Below are 17,134 nucleotides of genomic sequence, written 5' to 3' on the forward strand. Positions count from 1 at the left end.
GGAATACATAGTATGATGGATGTCTGGAGCAGACAATAAGATCTTTGTATTATCATTTTACTACCAGAATGAAAAGATCAACTGGCTGTTAGTTATCACCAATTTTTTTATGTAGATAAAAATGGAAAGCAATAAAAGAATGCAAAATGTCAACCAGAGGCACTTAAGCCATATTAGATTGCTTTGATCAGGATGCCACTTGGCAGGCTACTTAAAAAGATATGGGGAAATTTCTGGAGGCTGGCTCTTGTTAATATGAAACAAATATTCAGTGCACAGCAGCTGCCTGGTGCCTAAAGAACAGAGAACTGCAAACAGGAGTCTTTTGCCGCTGCCTCCACACAATGGTGCCTTGATTTGTAGAGTTCTTTCGATCCCTGCCCCTCAGTGGCTGGTGCTGTCCATCCGCCTAGGGTAGGACCTGCTGAGGCAGTAAAGGAAGATGAACATATAAATGCAGAAAATATGAATTTTGTTTCTTGTTGTCATTTTTTTAAGCTGGAAGGAAAAGGGAAGGGAAAGAAGAGACAGCTTATAAATGATTATTTTTAGTAATAATCTAAGAGTAATTACATATAAAATACAGAGACCAGGGATTTCTGGTGAAAAAACAAATAGCTAAAATAGGCAGAGGGAATTGGCGCATGACAATGAGTCTTTAGAGAAATATCAAAGTTGCAATAAAATTTAAGGGAAACCCATTTGGATTATCCACATCTTAAATGTATGAGAATTACAGAGAAGTATACACATTTAACAACTACATAGATAGTGCAAAATCGTGTGAGGGCTTGCCAAGTAGAAGGCTTGGGTCTATTTTAGTGTATGATGAATCGGTTTATTGCTTACATGCAAATATAAAATGCTGCAGTGTTTTAGAAGAGTACTCTTTTGTGCAGGTTAAGAAAGAATTCATCTGGAAATCAGGCTCGATTATTAATTTATTCAGTGAAGCATTTCCCTATTACTATTGCAAAAGGGTGTACTCAAGGGGCTGAGGGATAGCTCAGTGACAGCGTTCATACTTAGCAAGCATGAGGTCCTGGGTTCAATTCCCAGTATCTCCATTGAAAGGAAGGAAGGAAGGAAGGACGGAAGGAAGGAAGGAAGGAAGAGAGAAAGAAAAAGGGTGTGCTCAAAGTAATGCAAAATTCCAGACCGGCGTGGACCATTTGAAAGTTAGTATTGTAACAATGGCCAAGGTAGAAATTGTCAAAAGAACCTATAAAATTTCAGAAGAAACATTCTGAACTTGGTATCCCCTTGGCTTCTGTGAAAAGAAAATTTTCTTTTACACCACAAAACGTCACAACCACAACCTGTTGGTTGGAGGTTTTTGTTGTGTTACTTGAGAGAGCTGGTTTCTAAACGTTCACCATTTCCTTCACAGTTTAGAGTTTTTGTGTGTGTGTGTGTGTTTTGTTTTTGTTTTTTGTGGTTTTTTTTTTTTTTTTGGTAGGGAGATAGCATTTATAATGTTAATACTGATCCAGAAAATTGAAGGTAAAAATTTGAATTATACATTAGACATTCGTGGCCATTGTTAAAGTTTTGTTTTGTTTTGTTTTTTATTTATTTTTTGTATTTAACTAATCTCACTGTAAGATATCTGATTAGAATTTCATTTGTTTTAAAGAAAACAATAATCTTTTTTTCTTTTGTATTTGGAGCATTTTGTCTTTTTACTTATATACTTACAATGATTTAGGTTCATAGAGAGTTAATCCTAAAGGATTGGAAAGACTGAAAGGTATTCAAGAACTTCTATTTAAAAGAACCTTTAATCCTTAGGACATACTTGATGTTCAATGATGATCTAAAGCACTATGCTGAATAACTCATTTTACTAGTGTAGACTTCAACTTCTAATAGAAGTAAATATATACTACTAGAAAATCCAAAGATTCTGAAATGTTTTCCACTTCACTAGGACAAAGGAGATGGTTTTTGTATGTAAAAATAAAAACCAAATATTATAGAATTAATATTGAGCAACACTCGGTTCCTAATTAGAAACAATATTCATTATTTAAAGGCTACAAGAACGGAAACGATTCTGGCCTACCATTTCAGTCCTCAGAGAAAAATTATATTACTATCTTAATGCCCTTATAACAGAAAACACTTTGCATATTACATATTTAATATATAACACATTGTGTAGTATGTGCTTCTTTAAAAATATAGGATCATTGTGTGCAAATATTTTGCATCAGATTGTTTACTTTAGCAACATACTCGAAAGATTACGTCCAGTACATGGCTAAGACACGTAGTATTTTAAAACCTAATTTATTGCTTATTTCAGTATTATACGGAAGTGATATCAAGCAGGCCCAGGGCACTAAGCCAGTTGAACAAAGGTAAAATAGGGAGGAAACATGGATGTATAAGAATAAGTCTTGTCATGATTCACCAGTGACCTCAGAACAGTCAAATGAAAACTGATGAGGGGCATCTGTGAGCAAAATCTTGAGAATCAAACCAGATTGGAATAACTATAAATGAAAAGACACTTCAAATGTATGTGTATAAGTGAGCATGCTTGACACTAACTCATGAAGTAAAAGCCTAACTAACATAGCCTCACCATAGGACGACTGACCAGAAGCAAGCACGTGGATATAACATTACTTGTAGCATTTGGTTGACCAGCTCCAAGGAACCTCCAAACACTATCTCCTCTGATTAACCAAATTAATCTGGTATAAGATTTAATTGCTAGTAGCCAATGGTGTCCCTGGGCAAGTACCTTCTCAAAATACTTCCTGGACAGTAAGGCAAGACATTCATTTCAGAAAACTTTGATGCCAACACAACTTCAAAGAAAGGAGCAATTCCAATATTTTCCCAATTACTGAAATAAATGGTCAAATAGAATCATAGCCCTCAAATTAGTGACTAAAAGTTAAACTAATAAATAAGCTGAATATGACAAAAGAAAAAAATTATTAGCACTATGTGTTATTGCAATAATAAAATTCAAAAGAAAGAATTTTGTCAGTGCTTGTGAAAAATTATATTATCATTATAATTTTTACATACTGGATAAATAAATTATCACGTGTTATTTGTCCATAGCCTTTTTTGGGGGGCAATCACTGAGGAAGGAAAGAAAACAGATCAAAATAAATGAGGTGCTACAGTTCAACAATTCTAAAGGCAATATTTCCCTTATCACAGTCCTTAGAATGTGTTTTCTTAAAATAAAAAAGAGGTCCATAATGTTTACAGCAAATACTGAAAACTAGATTTTCAAGCACTGTAATGACTTCCTAGTGAAATGAAAAAAAAGGGTCAAGTAAACTTAACAAAGTCAGAAATTTAGGCTTTTTTTTCCTCTTTTTTCTAATATGCTTCTTATTTGGGGAAAACATTTTTACAAGAATATCCCCAAACTATTGAGGGACAGCAAAATTTTGTTAATTTAGTCTCTCATTTAATGATACGCAAATACATTTGTAGTAACAATGTATGGAAAATAAAACACAGGTAAAGCCATTATTCTTTGAATTATACAAAACTGTACATTCTTTGTCTTCTCATAAAAATAAATTCCATAGCTATTAAAATAATGTGTTCAGATGAGAAATTACATATTTAATTTAAAAATCTTTGCATTTATGACTATAATCCCTGGCTTTGTTTATGGAATGTCAAACCAAATATTGGTAAATTGCCAAATGCACAGTATCTGTATGCTTTTTCATTGTTTCCTTTTGGTCAGCTTCACATTGCATAGGTATTGCATAAGACATGTTTAAGCAAGTGTCAATGTAAATCAATATAATCATTTTCTTTTCATGCTACACCAACACGGAGTATATTTTCAGTTTAAAATGCTTACTTAAAATCACATTTAACTATTTAGTACTTAATTTTATACATGCAAGCTTTCCTATTATGTGAAAAGCATTTCTTGGAAATGACCTTTCTTCCTTAAAATAAAGTCACAGTCCAGATTTTTCCTTTCATTACAGTAGGTTTATTTTATTATGCTTCTTCCTAAACCAGCCATTTGAGCTAGATTAGATTTAAAGAGAACTATTTTAAAACATTCTTTTAGCAATGTATTTATATAATTTGTGTTCATTTTTACTGTGTTGTAAATATAATTATACTTTTAAAGGTTAAATTATATTTCTTAAATTTTTTTTTATGTTGAAAATGATTTACACCAGAGATATTTATCCTGATCTGTCATAAATGGGTACAATCAATGTCAAAGCTGTATATAAAGGCTAAGTGTTTCTTGGTAGAGCATTTTAAACCCTTTTATTCATTTGCCTAGAGCTATGAGATTTAACCAGATATGAAATAGGAGGTGAGGCAGCTATATATAGTACAGTTTATTTCGTAGATGAAAGAATAGAGTTGGTATGAGCTACGAAAAAGGCAGAGGAGTCTCTGTGGGGCGTTTTCAGCAGCTCTCCAAGGTCAGACCCTTTCGCAGACAAGATCCATGTTTTCTTACAGTTAGATCCTCAATAAACCTTAAATCCCCCAATTCCTAAGCCAACTATTCTCTTTTCATTTGGAAGCTACTCTGCTGGCCTTAGGTCATTTTGCTCTCCTAGGCTCTATACATCATTCAATTTATTTTCGAGGGAACTGAGCAAAAAAGCTATATAAATAATTAGCCAAATAACTGAGTTACCCAGGTTCTCCAATTCTGTGAGTTTTCAGATTCCATGCTGCCAAACATGAAAACAAAGGGGTGGAGCTTTATATTTATTGGCACTTCTTAACGAAGTTAGGCATTAAGAGATAATGGAGTTACTTTTTGTTAACTATTTGGCTTAATTCAATATAAGAGATATTTCATCTACTGTAAATATACATATATATTTCACAAAATCTAAACAGGTACACTTATTCATTAAGTATTTACTGAAGGATAGGACACAGGATTTTTCTCGGAGGTTTTGAACCCATTTAGGGGAAGATAATAATAATAACAATATAATGCTAATAGTATTATTTGTTACTACCATTACTGTAACTGAGGACTTATCATGTACCAGGTATTGTTTTAAGTAATCAAAGCACCTTAAATTTATATTGTAAAATATTTCTATTATTATCTTATTGTGCAGATATATCCCTGAGGCACAGAGAACACAAATAGTTTACCCAAGGTCACACAGCTAGTCGACTTAAGGAGCTAGGATAAAAACTCAAGAAAATTTGAGTGTAGAACACATGCACCAGACCAAGACATACACATTCTAGGAAGTTTTGTTTTTTTTTAAAGGAAAGATTTAAATAACAATCCAATCAAAGCAAATACAATGTAATTAATTAGCATGGGACTCTTCCATTTCTCCAGTGCTTTTTAGAAGTTTATAAAATGCCTTTCTCCCGTTGTTAGTGTTCATTTTTGAAAAGCTGTCATCTTCAAGCTTAATGTCTAACTTTCTATTATTTGCTCAAAGTAGTGTTTAATTAGGGAAGTGTATGTCTAATATTTTAGTATAAAACATTTGTCTATTCTTAGAACTCTATCAATGTCTCTTTGCCTATACAGAAAAGACAAATAGCTCTTTATGAAAACATTCTGAATGATTCTCAAGGATGTATCCTTAGCTAAACTGAGGAGAGTTAGGGAAGAGGGAGGAGTTCCGTGACTCTGGGCAGGTAGCTCAGCCTCACGGCTGTTAGGGTGACTGGTCTGTCACCAAACCCAGATCGTGATTGGCACCAGGCCAGGCCAGCAAGACAGCTTGGAGACAGCTTCTCTGCACCGCAGAGGCCTTGTCATTACGGGCAGACAGTATGGGGAAGGTGACCCAACTGTACCTCTTAGCATGGATAAAAGAAGTGTTTTGCCTTCAGTCTTGTCTGTTCACCCCTGAATGCAGAGCTAACTAGAGGAAACTTTAAAAATAAATAAGCATAAAAGTAAGGCTCCTGATTGGGAGGCAGGGGGCTCAAATAGCATTCAGTTTGTGCAGTCACCCAGGACTCTGTGCTTAGAAGGGCTTGTGCTTGGATTAATGCTCTGCTGTCACTGTCCTGGATTTCTTCACTTTGAACAAGGGCCCCACATCTTCATTTTGCACCAGGCTCACAAATGTTTAGTTGGTCCTTCCCCTAGTAACGTTAGTGAAGAGCAAAAGAAGAATCTGGAAGTGCCATCTGCATGTTTCTAATTTTAATTGGTAATTAACTTTCCTAGCGGATTCATATGAGAAATAAAAGCAAAAGAATTCTGCTCCCAGCCCAGTACCTAAAAACTGAGAACGATAAAATAGAAACATTCAATGAGGAATTACTCTCCTTTGGTTTCAGTGTGTTTGTTCGTTTAACTTTCAAGCAGAGGTCAGATTAGTTTTTAAAGTGATTATTTGCCAACCGGAAACTCATGGCAAAGTCAAACAGCAGGCCAAAGGTGTCGTAATTACCACCTGAGAAACACATCCTCCTGCCACTTACAGGTGTCAGTGCTGCTGCCGGGAACACGACTCAGGCATCCAGCAGCGGCGGCTCTTGCTTCTGTTTCTCCTGGCTTTTCTCTCTCCCCATTATTGTCACAATGACAAGACTTGTTTCCCGCTCCCCACCGGGTCCTGCCTCCCACGGGAGGCTGTTGTCCTCAAAGTCAACTGCCAAAAAAAAACTTGTTAGTACTTGAAAAAGTTGATCTAGATAGACACCTAATTTTATATACACACCCATATGTCATACATTTTAATAAAGGCTGCTGTTCTAAATTTGTAGAACAGGAAAGGTGACTACATTTTAGAAGTAGAGGGACGTTGCAGTTCGTTTGTGCCATTTATAGCCTTTTAAAATTGTTTTTTAGTTTTTGCTTTTGTTGTTTGATAAGAAAACTCAGATCAAGAGCAGTAGAAGAATTAGACTAGAACAGTGTAATTAAGGTTTTGTTGGATTTGATGGCAACGTTGAATCTAAAACTCAGGTCTCCTGACTCTTATGCTCTTAACTATTCTTCCATTACTTTTTTCCTTTAATACTCACTGTAAAAGTTTAGGAGAAAAGGGAATTTAAACTGTCTGTTTATTTGTGCATCATTTGTGCATTTATTTGTGATCTATTAGAATGTAAGCTCCTTGGAAATCTAAGTTGGGACATTCTCAATGCTGAGATCAGCACTGCCCAGCTCTGATCTGATACTTGAACAGGTCAGAGAACAATTTCTTATAGGTAAAAGAAAGGGTTTCTTAAAGGTGACTTAAATATTTCACCACAAAACCTTTTGATCTGTTGTTTCATTTCCTAAGTGAATGTGTCCATAAAGAAGGACTGTCCTGGTACACAGAATGGTGTATTTCCTGTTCCTACCTAATCATTATTAGTAATTTGGTGCTATATTCTGTGAGGGATGCTAAAATGACATAAACACACTTATCCCCCTTAAAACTTGACCACGTAAATTAATAAACACATTTCTAGCATATATCAATATTGTCCTACTGGTTTCATTTGAGGTTTAGTAATCCTAGGTCTAGAATAACTCTCTTTGAAGTTCTCTCTGCCCTCTGCCTACATGTGTCAACATTAAAATGATGAAATTAACAATGGTAATAATGAAAATCTCAGAAATTTAGGGAACTTCTCTATCATATTGCACTCTTTCAAGTAGCCACAAAGTTGGAAAACAGTATAAGGCAGTTCCTTCTAATAATAACAGAATTTTAAAGTTAAGAGAGTGTTTTTGATATGCTCTTATCAAGTATCCTCATTTTACAGATAAAAATATGAAGAACAGGGAAGATAAATTACTTACTTAAGGTGACATAATTAGTGGATGACAGACCTAGAGACAAAATCCAATTTTCTCCACCATTCCCTCCCGTAGTCAAAATGGAGGAGAAAAGTCAATAACAATTGTGGTTACTAATCTGGCTGAAAAGAGCTCTCACCTTTTATTAAGTGTATCTCTTAGTGGTTATATTTAGGTTTTGTGAAAGTACTAGATTTCAAAGAAGGATTTGTCTGGCTGACTATTGATCTCCACACCCTTTCCCTACATACACACCCCTTCCTCTCTCTTCTATACTTCAAGCTAGGGTTGTCTCCAACCCTTCTTAGGGGTCAAGTCTTAGGGACATAGCTGAGCTTCATATATTGGTAGGTTGTGAAGGGACAATCAACTTGAACTAGACTGAGGAAAGCTTAAATATTTATTGTGTTTACTTCCATCTGTTAGTAATAAATTTTAGCTACAGAGCCACCAGAAAACCCAGTGAATCTCACCAACTAGAGAATACTTATGCCATAGCATAAACTCTGTTGAAAAGAACTGGTACTTTTACTAAGCTGTACCTTTGATGTAGAGCAAATAGCAGTCATGGACCACATCATAGACTCAGATCTTGATGTTCTTCGGCAAGTTCACTCTAGTTCAGCATAATATCACGGGCAAGACAATTTAAGGAAAGTTCACTAGACTGGTGGTCTGGAGACCAGGACTCTGCTCTTAAATAGTTGTGATTATGGGAACATCATCCAATTGATTTGGATCTCGGGTTCTTTGTAGATGGTTCAGCAAACTTCTGGACCTCTCATTTCCCTTCTAGTTCTCAGATTCTTTAAAATAGCATTAACTTATTGAGCTGACTTTTGCTCCAGTCTGGTTAAATATCAGCTGTGGTCGTTCAGCCGTGTTGTACCTCTCCTTTACCATCTGCAAGTCCTTTTGGGGGCTGTGGAAAGGACACTAGAATGGACATGGAAGATCTCAAGATCTTAGTCTTAATATCACTCCTTACTACCTCCATGACTTACAGTAATACCCTCAACCTTTCTGAATCTGCTTTTTAAACTAACAAATAGAAAAAAAATCTCTATGACTTAAATAATACATTAAGAATCAAGTATAAAATTACAAATAAGGCATAACCCCCTACAAACCACAAGGAATGATTGTAATTAAAATGGAAACAATGCTATGGGCTTTCTTTAAGAATTTTTTAAATATTGCTTACTATCTTGGTCTTCCTGGACTGCTGTAACTGAGAGAACTGAGAGGCTTCAACAGCAGACATGTATTTCTCATGGTTCTGAAGGCTGAGAAGTCCAAGATCGAGTTTGCTGGCAGGTTTGGTTCTTAGTGAGGGTCTCTCATCCTGGCTTGTAGATGGCCGCCTTCTCTCTGTGTCCTCACATGATGGAGAGAAACAGCTCTCATGACTCTCTCTTCTTATGAGAGTATGAGTCTCGTCGTGGGTCCTGCACCCATGTGACTTCATCCAAGCCTAATCACCTCACAAGTGCCCCACCTCCGAATACCATGACATCAGAGGTTAGGGCTTCAACACGAGAACAGTCCATCCATAACACTCACATTAGAGCTAGGAGAAAGATGTTAGTGCCAGTGAGACATGTTTTGCTATCCCCAAAGGAAAAAGAAATCTCAAAAAGAATTCAGATAATTAGTGGCTTGACGATAATTTTCCCATTAAAATTCTGACACGGGGACAGATGACTCTCAAATTCAAAATTTCAACAGTTAAGCTATCTCTGTTTACCATACATTTCAAATGTCTGTGAGAATGTGAGATTTCAGAAGCATCGTAGAGGTCCTCTAGACCAATCTCCTCACCTTGTAAGTGGAAGTGTTGAGACCACCAGAAGCTGAATGTTTTAACAAATTGCTGATTTTGGGTGGGTCCAGTACTGAACTGATCTATAGCATGCCTTTAGTACCAACCGTTTCAGTGTCCCTAGGTAGAGGTGCAGGGTATTGTTTAGAGATTTGTTTCCAGCAGGACTTATGCAGAAGGTGTATGAGATTCCCTGCCATTGTGATCATTCTGTAGAGCAAGCCGAAAGTCATGACAAAGGGCAACTTTTCCACCCTCTCCACTGAGACAGGGGTAACTAAGAAGTTGAGTTGCTTGCTAAAGGTCACGTTCGCTGGGAGGCAGTATAATGCATGGGGAAACATGCAGGCTTTGAGTAGGTCAGACCTAGGATGGAACACTTTTCTATCACATTTTAGCTCTGTGACCTTGGGACAAGTCATTTTAGCTTTCTAGGCCCTTTGGTTCCACATTTGCAAAATGATCATAATGTAAAGATGAAATAAGTTAATACATAAAGTGCCTGGTACATAATAAGCATTTACCAGCTCCCAATGTCTTTCTTAAGAGCCAATTAAGGACTAAAAACCACAAGTTTTAAGTCCCTGTCCAGTGCACTCTCCATTACCCTTCATGTTGCATAGATAACATTGTTTGAAAGTGAGAATATTAAGTGCATTTTTTGTTTAAAACTGTCTTCCAAAATCAGTCTCTCCACATTTTTAATAATGCAAGAAAGGAGCTTGAAGTTGGCCCACAGAGATTTTTAGGAACTGAAGGGTTATTTTTAATTGGATTTTGTGCCTGTTGTTATGAAATCATTGTTGTATAGATGAAGCATTACAATTTTACTGCAAGATCGAGCCCAGAATGGGGTAGAATGATGATATCACCCTATGCTTCTTTCTTTTGACAAAATACTTTTGAATTAAGAGAATGAGGGGGAAGCTGTTTCAAAAGTACACATTTCTAAGAAAAAAAAAAGCTCTGCCCTATAAAAATAGCTTTAAAATGATGTATTCTCTTTTCAAAGATCAAAACTAAGAATGGCCCTTGCTGGCTGTAGGATGCCAAGATTCTGCAGGGACACTTCTTTCTTCACTGTTGAAACTGGAAAGAGTCCCTTTGATCCCGGAACTGGCTTTCAACATTTGGTCTCAAAGCATTTTTGCCGTTGTTGAACTAACAGGCTTCCTCTAGTTATTTAGTGATCCATCTCTCAAAACGGCTCTATCTAGACTAGTTTTTTATTCATGTACCTAGATGTGATTTAACTTCTGTGAAGAAACAAAAAGAGATGGTTTCTAATCTTAATGATGGTTCTGTTTAAAGACCAGTTCCTTCTGCAAAATTCAGCTTACATCACTGGCTGGTTTTAAGCTTCAGAGAAACCCCAACCAAGGAGGACAGAACTTGTACCGTCAGTAACATCCTAAGAGAGAAGCCAGGGGGCTGGGTGGATGGCCTGTGGTATTGAAAGCAAACAGTGATCTCTTGTTGGACAGACTACTGAAGTCCTTCTAGTACTCAGTTCCCTTATTTATTTTTCTTTCTCCTTTTCTCTCTTCTCCTTGGCCTTTCCATACATCCTCCTATGATCCTTGGACATTGGCTGGTTTGGCTGCTAGAATTTGGTTGAAGACATTGTGAACCCCACCCTGATCCTGAATCATTTGAAAGTCATCTAACTCAACTCAGTGTCATATCTTCAGTTATTTTAGCATACCAAGAAATTTCAGTACCTAAAGAAAACAGAGCAAAGATACATCCCCCACCAAAAAAAAAGTATCATTAAAAATGTTTCATAATTTTTTCAGTGAAACATAGTATCAGAGTATTAGCAATGCTTATTTTTTTCACAAAAATTTCCAATTATATTAAAAGCTATTTTCCATTGCTTTGTTTTTATGTGGTAGAGGGACTTTTGACTAACTGTCATTTCAGTAATTTCCACAAAATACTTTCTGAAATAATCTGACTGTCCTAAGCCAATTTAAATTCAACCTGCACAGGTTTACATATGTCTACTTGTGGTTGCTTTCACAGTTGGTTATACTTCTTGCCCTCTTTCTTTTGGTCCTTGGCTGGGATTCACTTCCCTCTATTGCTGTTTGATCTAATTTTTCCCCACACATTCAGCATTTGGCCCTTTATTGACAGTGTTTTTCTTTTCGTTCCTTCACTTCCTAAGAGTCAATACTTTTACCTACACCCATTTTCTGTGCCTCCACTCGACTTGGTTCTTAGACACAACATCCCAGAAGTGTAAGAACTTGGCAGACATTGGAGGTACATGATGTAAGAGCAAAGAGCAGCCATCACTCAATATGGTACCCAGACCTGCCTCCTCCCCAGAGTCTAATCAGCCAGATTCCATTCATTGAAAATGGTTAGCTAATGACCCATGGTCAGATCTCTCCCCAAGGTCAGAAGTTTCGTGACTGCTAGTTATTTTATTAGCAAGAAAGTGATAAGTGCAAAATCAGAGAATTCCTTAGGGGAGGAAGCGTGTGTAAATGTGGGAGGGTTCCCAATGCTGTATTGACTGTGCCTATTTATGACAACAGGTACATCCGTTTGTCTCCTATCAGTGCGTAATGTTAAAGATTCTTCTTAAAGTGTCACACCTGAATGTCTGTTAACTTGTCATTTTCCTTGCTTGCTATGACTCTAATGGGCTTGAGAACTCAGCCAGCCAGTCTCTTCTCTCTCTTTTTGTCTCCTTTCTCTCTCTTCTCTTTCTTTCGTTTCTCTCTTCTCTCTCCTCCCTCTCTCTCGCTTTCCCCCTTTCTTTGTCTCTTTCTCTCACTCTCTGTGAGGTTCATTTGCTTGACTGATTCTGAGTGTCCATAATGACTGTTTGGCATATTCTACAGGCAAAGGTCCCGAGACCCTTTTTGCCGGCTATAACCTCAATGATAACGAATGGCACACAGTGCGTGTGGTTCGTCGCGGAAAAAGTTTAAAGTTAACGGTGGATGACCAACAGGCCATGACAGGTAAGCCCTCCGCGCCCATCACCTTTGCTTTCATTGAAGCTTTAGACTTTACTGTTCCTTGCAGGTGACTTTGAAAACCAAGTGAAGCTGATACACACAGTTAATTTTTTATTACAGCTCTTCCAGCAACAATTAAATTCAATAAGCAGCATCTTAACTGTTTTTTCCTCTCAAATGAGCAACGCTTTTTGGTCATGTTCTTTTCCATTTAATAATTCAAGAAGAAGTTATACTATACTTTAACTTTATGGCTTGATAAATATCTTAGGGCTTCATAAAATATTGAAGTCATTGTTTGGATGACAATTTCTGTTCAGTTTCTTTGCTTATATATTTAGGCGAGGAACGAGCAGCACGTTAGACTTTCTAGTTTCTGGGTAAATTGACAGATATGCTAGTATCCTGTCAGGTGAACCGCTTTTTATTTTAAGCTATCATAGATCATTTTTGGCCATTTAGCTCCGTTGGTTCAACTCTAATGTTAAGAATGTCAAGTTCAAATCCCTGATTTGTCAATTCCTCCCCGAGGTGAGCCATATAAAGGTCCACCCCGGAGACACAGGGAAACCAAATGAAAGAGGAGTCGGTGCACCTTTATTCTCTGTGCTGAAAATAACTTCAAGCACATGACCTCCTGGGATATTAGCTCCTTTTTCTTTTTCAGAGAACATCTTCTGGTTAATCATTTCAGTACAAGGCACACGATGGTCCTTGTGCAGCAGAGAAGTGTCTGTTCTACATTCAGTCTCAAGGGGGTTTCCATACTCAGAGATCAGCTGGCTGTATCAGTGTGGGAATACCCTGCATGGGGTTTTAACTTTGAAGAGATCATTCCTGAGTTCAAATGAAGCAAGCTACCAACTCAAAGATCTCTTACTGTCTTATATTTCATTACCAAAACTTTTTCTGCACGTGGGGGCAAATTTGCTTTGTTTTAGAATCATCTGAAGAGCTTTAAAAGGATCAAATCCTGACTTGACACCACAGAAAGTATAGAAAGAGCCCATTATTTTATAGATTTTTTTTTCTTAAAATTTCTCCAAAGAACACTAATGCATTTGGTCTGTGGATTGACATTTAAAACCCACTTCTATGCTGCGTTATGTTATTCTATGAGGAAGAAAGTGACACAGAGAGACCTTAGCATATGCGTTTATTGCCAAGCATGAGAATGTTCTAAAGGAACTGTTGAACTCAGGGAAGGAAGGCAGAATTTTTGTAGGCTTTGGCAGGCATATCCACTGAAGTTCAGCTAGTTTTGGTCAAGGGCAGTTCTTGGAAGAGGAATGACTTGTCTTTGTAGATTAGCATCCATTGATTGGACAATCTGGGTTTTCTCAAAAGGGGTAGAAATGAACAGTTAGGGTCTAAGGTCATGTGCAAGAGTTTGGGAAGAAATAAATGCCAGGGACAAGGACATGTGAGAATCACAGTGGAACATTCTTTAGTCCCTTAAGCATGTCTCCGATCTCACACAGCCCTATGAAGCAGATAGGGTATATACATCCCCATTTTATAGATGAAGAACCTGAGGTTCAAAGAGATTAAATGACTTGTTTGTTTGAAATGCCATTATTGTTACCAGAACTGAGAGAGATCCTAGGGTTTTTGTTTTTTTTTTTAATTTGGTCAATTAAAAAAAAAAAGTTTGTTTGCTTTTTGACTCAGGTTTCACTTACTTATATTTATTACTGTCCTAATAAATGCATGACACTATGATGTGTACTCTTCCAGACATCACATCATTTTATGAGGATAATACATAAACACAGCAAAATCACACAGTAACTGATCATCTAGGGTAGTACATGATAGACTAATGGTTGAACAAACAATTCATGTTCTTGGGGTTCGGAAGAGAGGTTGAGGACCTTGGTTTCAGGGATAGTTTAAAGCAGTAGATGATATTTTAACTAGCTGTAAAGAAAGAATAATGCAGATGTTGATAAAAGTATGTGAGTGAGCATTCCACACAGGGAAGAATGGCTTGGATGGGGCCAGGCAGACAAATTAATATTCAGGGAACAGAGAAGGTTTGTTTTGTTTCATGTGACCATAAAGTGGTTGACACAGCTTGAATGGTCTTTGGGGACCAATAGTTCAGTGCTCTGGGTGAAGGAGTTCATATTTTATGGACTTTTAGGCAATTGGAAGTTGCTGCATTTAAGCTGGAAAACAAGCTGAGAGAATATTTTTTGAGCAAAATGAATCCTGAGCAGTATACTAGATGCTTCAGGATGTGGAGTAGTAAGTCCTGAACAACAGTGGATCAAGAAAGTGTAGAAACAAAAGACTAATGCAACACATTTTTTGTTGTTGTTGAAGTACAGTCAATTTACAACGTTGTGTTAATTTCTGGTGTACAGCCCAGTGATTCAGTTATACGTATATAAATATTCCTTTTCATACTCTTTTTTATTATAGGTTATTACAAGATATTGAATATAGTTCCTTGTGCTATACTGTAGGAACTTGTTTTTTATCTATTTTATATATAGTAGTTAGTATCTGCAAATCTCGGGCTCCTAATTTATCCCTTCTCACCCCCTTTCCCCACTGGTAACCATAAGTTTCTTTTCTATGTCTATGAGTCTCTTTCTGTTTTGTAAATAAGCTCATTTGTATCCATTTTGTTTAGATTCTACATATAAGTGATCGTATGGTATTTTTCTTTCTCTTTCTGGCTTACTTCACTTAGAAGAATGATCTGTAGGTCCATCCATGTTGATGCAGATGGCATTATTTTATTCTTTTTTATAGCTGAGTGTGTGTGTGTGTGTAAAACAACTTCCTGATCCAGTCATCTGTCAATGTTCTGTGAAAGTTTTATTTAGAAATCTGAAATTATTTCTAAAGTAAAAAAATACAAAGAACACTGGTATGCCTTCCTATTGTGTGTTACTCTATTTGCTTTGACACCTTCACTCTCTCTCATTTTTTTCCTTAACCAATTGAAGATAAGTTACATACTTAATAGTCCTTCACCCTAAACACTTCAGTGTGCATTTTCTAAAAATAGGGATACCCCTTTACATAACAAAGTAAGAGTTACCAATGTCCGTAGATTTGTCATTAATACAGTATATTTTATCTGTTCTCTCACCCATATTCCCGTTTCGTCAGTTGACCCAATGTTGTCTTTTATAGCATTTTTGCCTCCAGCAGAGCATGCAGCCGAGGGTCAGATACTACATTTAGTTTTCATGTCTCTTTAGCTTCCTTTAATCAAAAACAGTTCCAAAGATTTTCTTTGTCTTTCAGGACATTGACATTTTTAAAATATATAATCCTCCCACCTTTTATTGATGTTAAACCCGTCTTTGTCTGATGTTTCCTCATGATTAAATTCAGGTTTTCAGTTCTTGGATGAAATACCACATTGTTGATGGTGTGGTCTTCTTACAGGATCCCGTCTGGAAGTAAATGATGTCCATGCTCTTGACTCACGGTTTTAACACTTGGTTAACATGTTGCCTGGCTTTTCCACTGTATGAATAGTATGTTTTTCTTCATTGCAACTAATAAACTGTCTGTGGAGAGACATATATTAAGACAATGAAAATGTCCTGTACTTCATCAAACAATTGCCCTAGCTGTATCATCCACTGAGACTTCTACCTGATTCTCCAGCACAGTAGTTACAAGTGATTATTTTCAAACTCCATCACTCTTTGTACATTTATAGTCAGCATTTAGCATTGTACTGTAAACAAGAGCTCTCCCTTCTTTCTCTTTCTTTTCTTTTGTTTTTCATGTCTTTCCCTTTCTTTTCTTTTTCTTTCCCTCTTTCCCCTCCCTTTCCCCTCCTCCCTTCCTTCCTTTCTTGTTATGGGCCCATACATTTCTATTTTCAAATAGTTTATAATTACTTTACTTAATTTTTTGGGGGGCTCAAAATGTCCCAGTTTGGGCCAGTGTGAGTCCCATGAAGTTGGTCTCTGTGATCTTGTGACATGCCTCCACCCAAACTTTTTTTTTTTTTAGCACTTCCTCACTTTCTGATGTAACAGGGTATTTTATGCACAACTTTTACCTCCCGTGCCCCAGCCCTGGAATCAGCCATTTACTTTCCATTTAGTAGAGAATGAACTTATATACCAAGACCTAGGTGGCTGGTATGCTCAATGCTAGTGGAGAGTGTTCTTTGTGACTCTTTCAGAAGGCTAAGATAGGAGATATATCCAAGTATATACACAGACACCTACACACACACACACACACACTACATGTTCACATAAACATGCCTATACACACATTTTAGAAGCCATCAGTTCACACTAGCACTTCTGTATCTATAGCACTGTTTCTTGTGTTCATCTCCCATGTTTTCATATCCCTTCTTCCACGGTGGAATCTTGGCTCCCAGTGATGTCATTTTCTCATTTGCCCAATGCAGTAACACGTCTACAGTAGTTTCACAATTGCTTTAAGTTGCTCAGGCCACCACAAGCAATAAACCAACTAAAAGCTGTTCAGGATTAGTCTGCGATTCTTCTCACCCCTTACTGCCTAAGACTTAATGTATGTAGTCAAATGCTAAGTTTATAAATAACTTTGATTAGTTCCTTTCTTCTTTTTTTTCTTCCT

General features: G+C 36.9%; 1 protein-coding gene across 4 annotated transcripts in view; it reads left to right on the forward strand.

The window, feature by feature from the left end:
* NRXN1 (neurexin 1) overlaps positions 1 to 17,134 on the forward strand; it is a 1,026,070-nt gene that overhangs the window by 475,285 nt on the left and 533,651 nt on the right. For 3 of the 4 annotated variants that reach the window (XM_031675605.2, XM_031675618.2, XM_031675619.2), the window contains one exon: positions 12,425 to 12,547. In XM_031675605.2, the coding sequence (XP_031531465.1) occupies positions 12,425 to 12,547 (123 nt within the window). Of the gene's footprint in view, positions 1 to 292; positions 415 to 12,424; positions 12,548 to 17,134 lie in introns of those variants that run through there. The other variant, XM_072937756.1, reaches the window with a different exon arrangement.

This window comes from Vicugna pacos, chromosome 15 (genome assembly GCF_048564905.1).
Source record: "Vicugna pacos chromosome 15, VicPac4, whole genome shotgun sequence".
NCBI lineage: Eukaryota > Metazoa > Chordata > Mammalia > Artiodactyla > Camelidae > Vicugna > Vicugna pacos.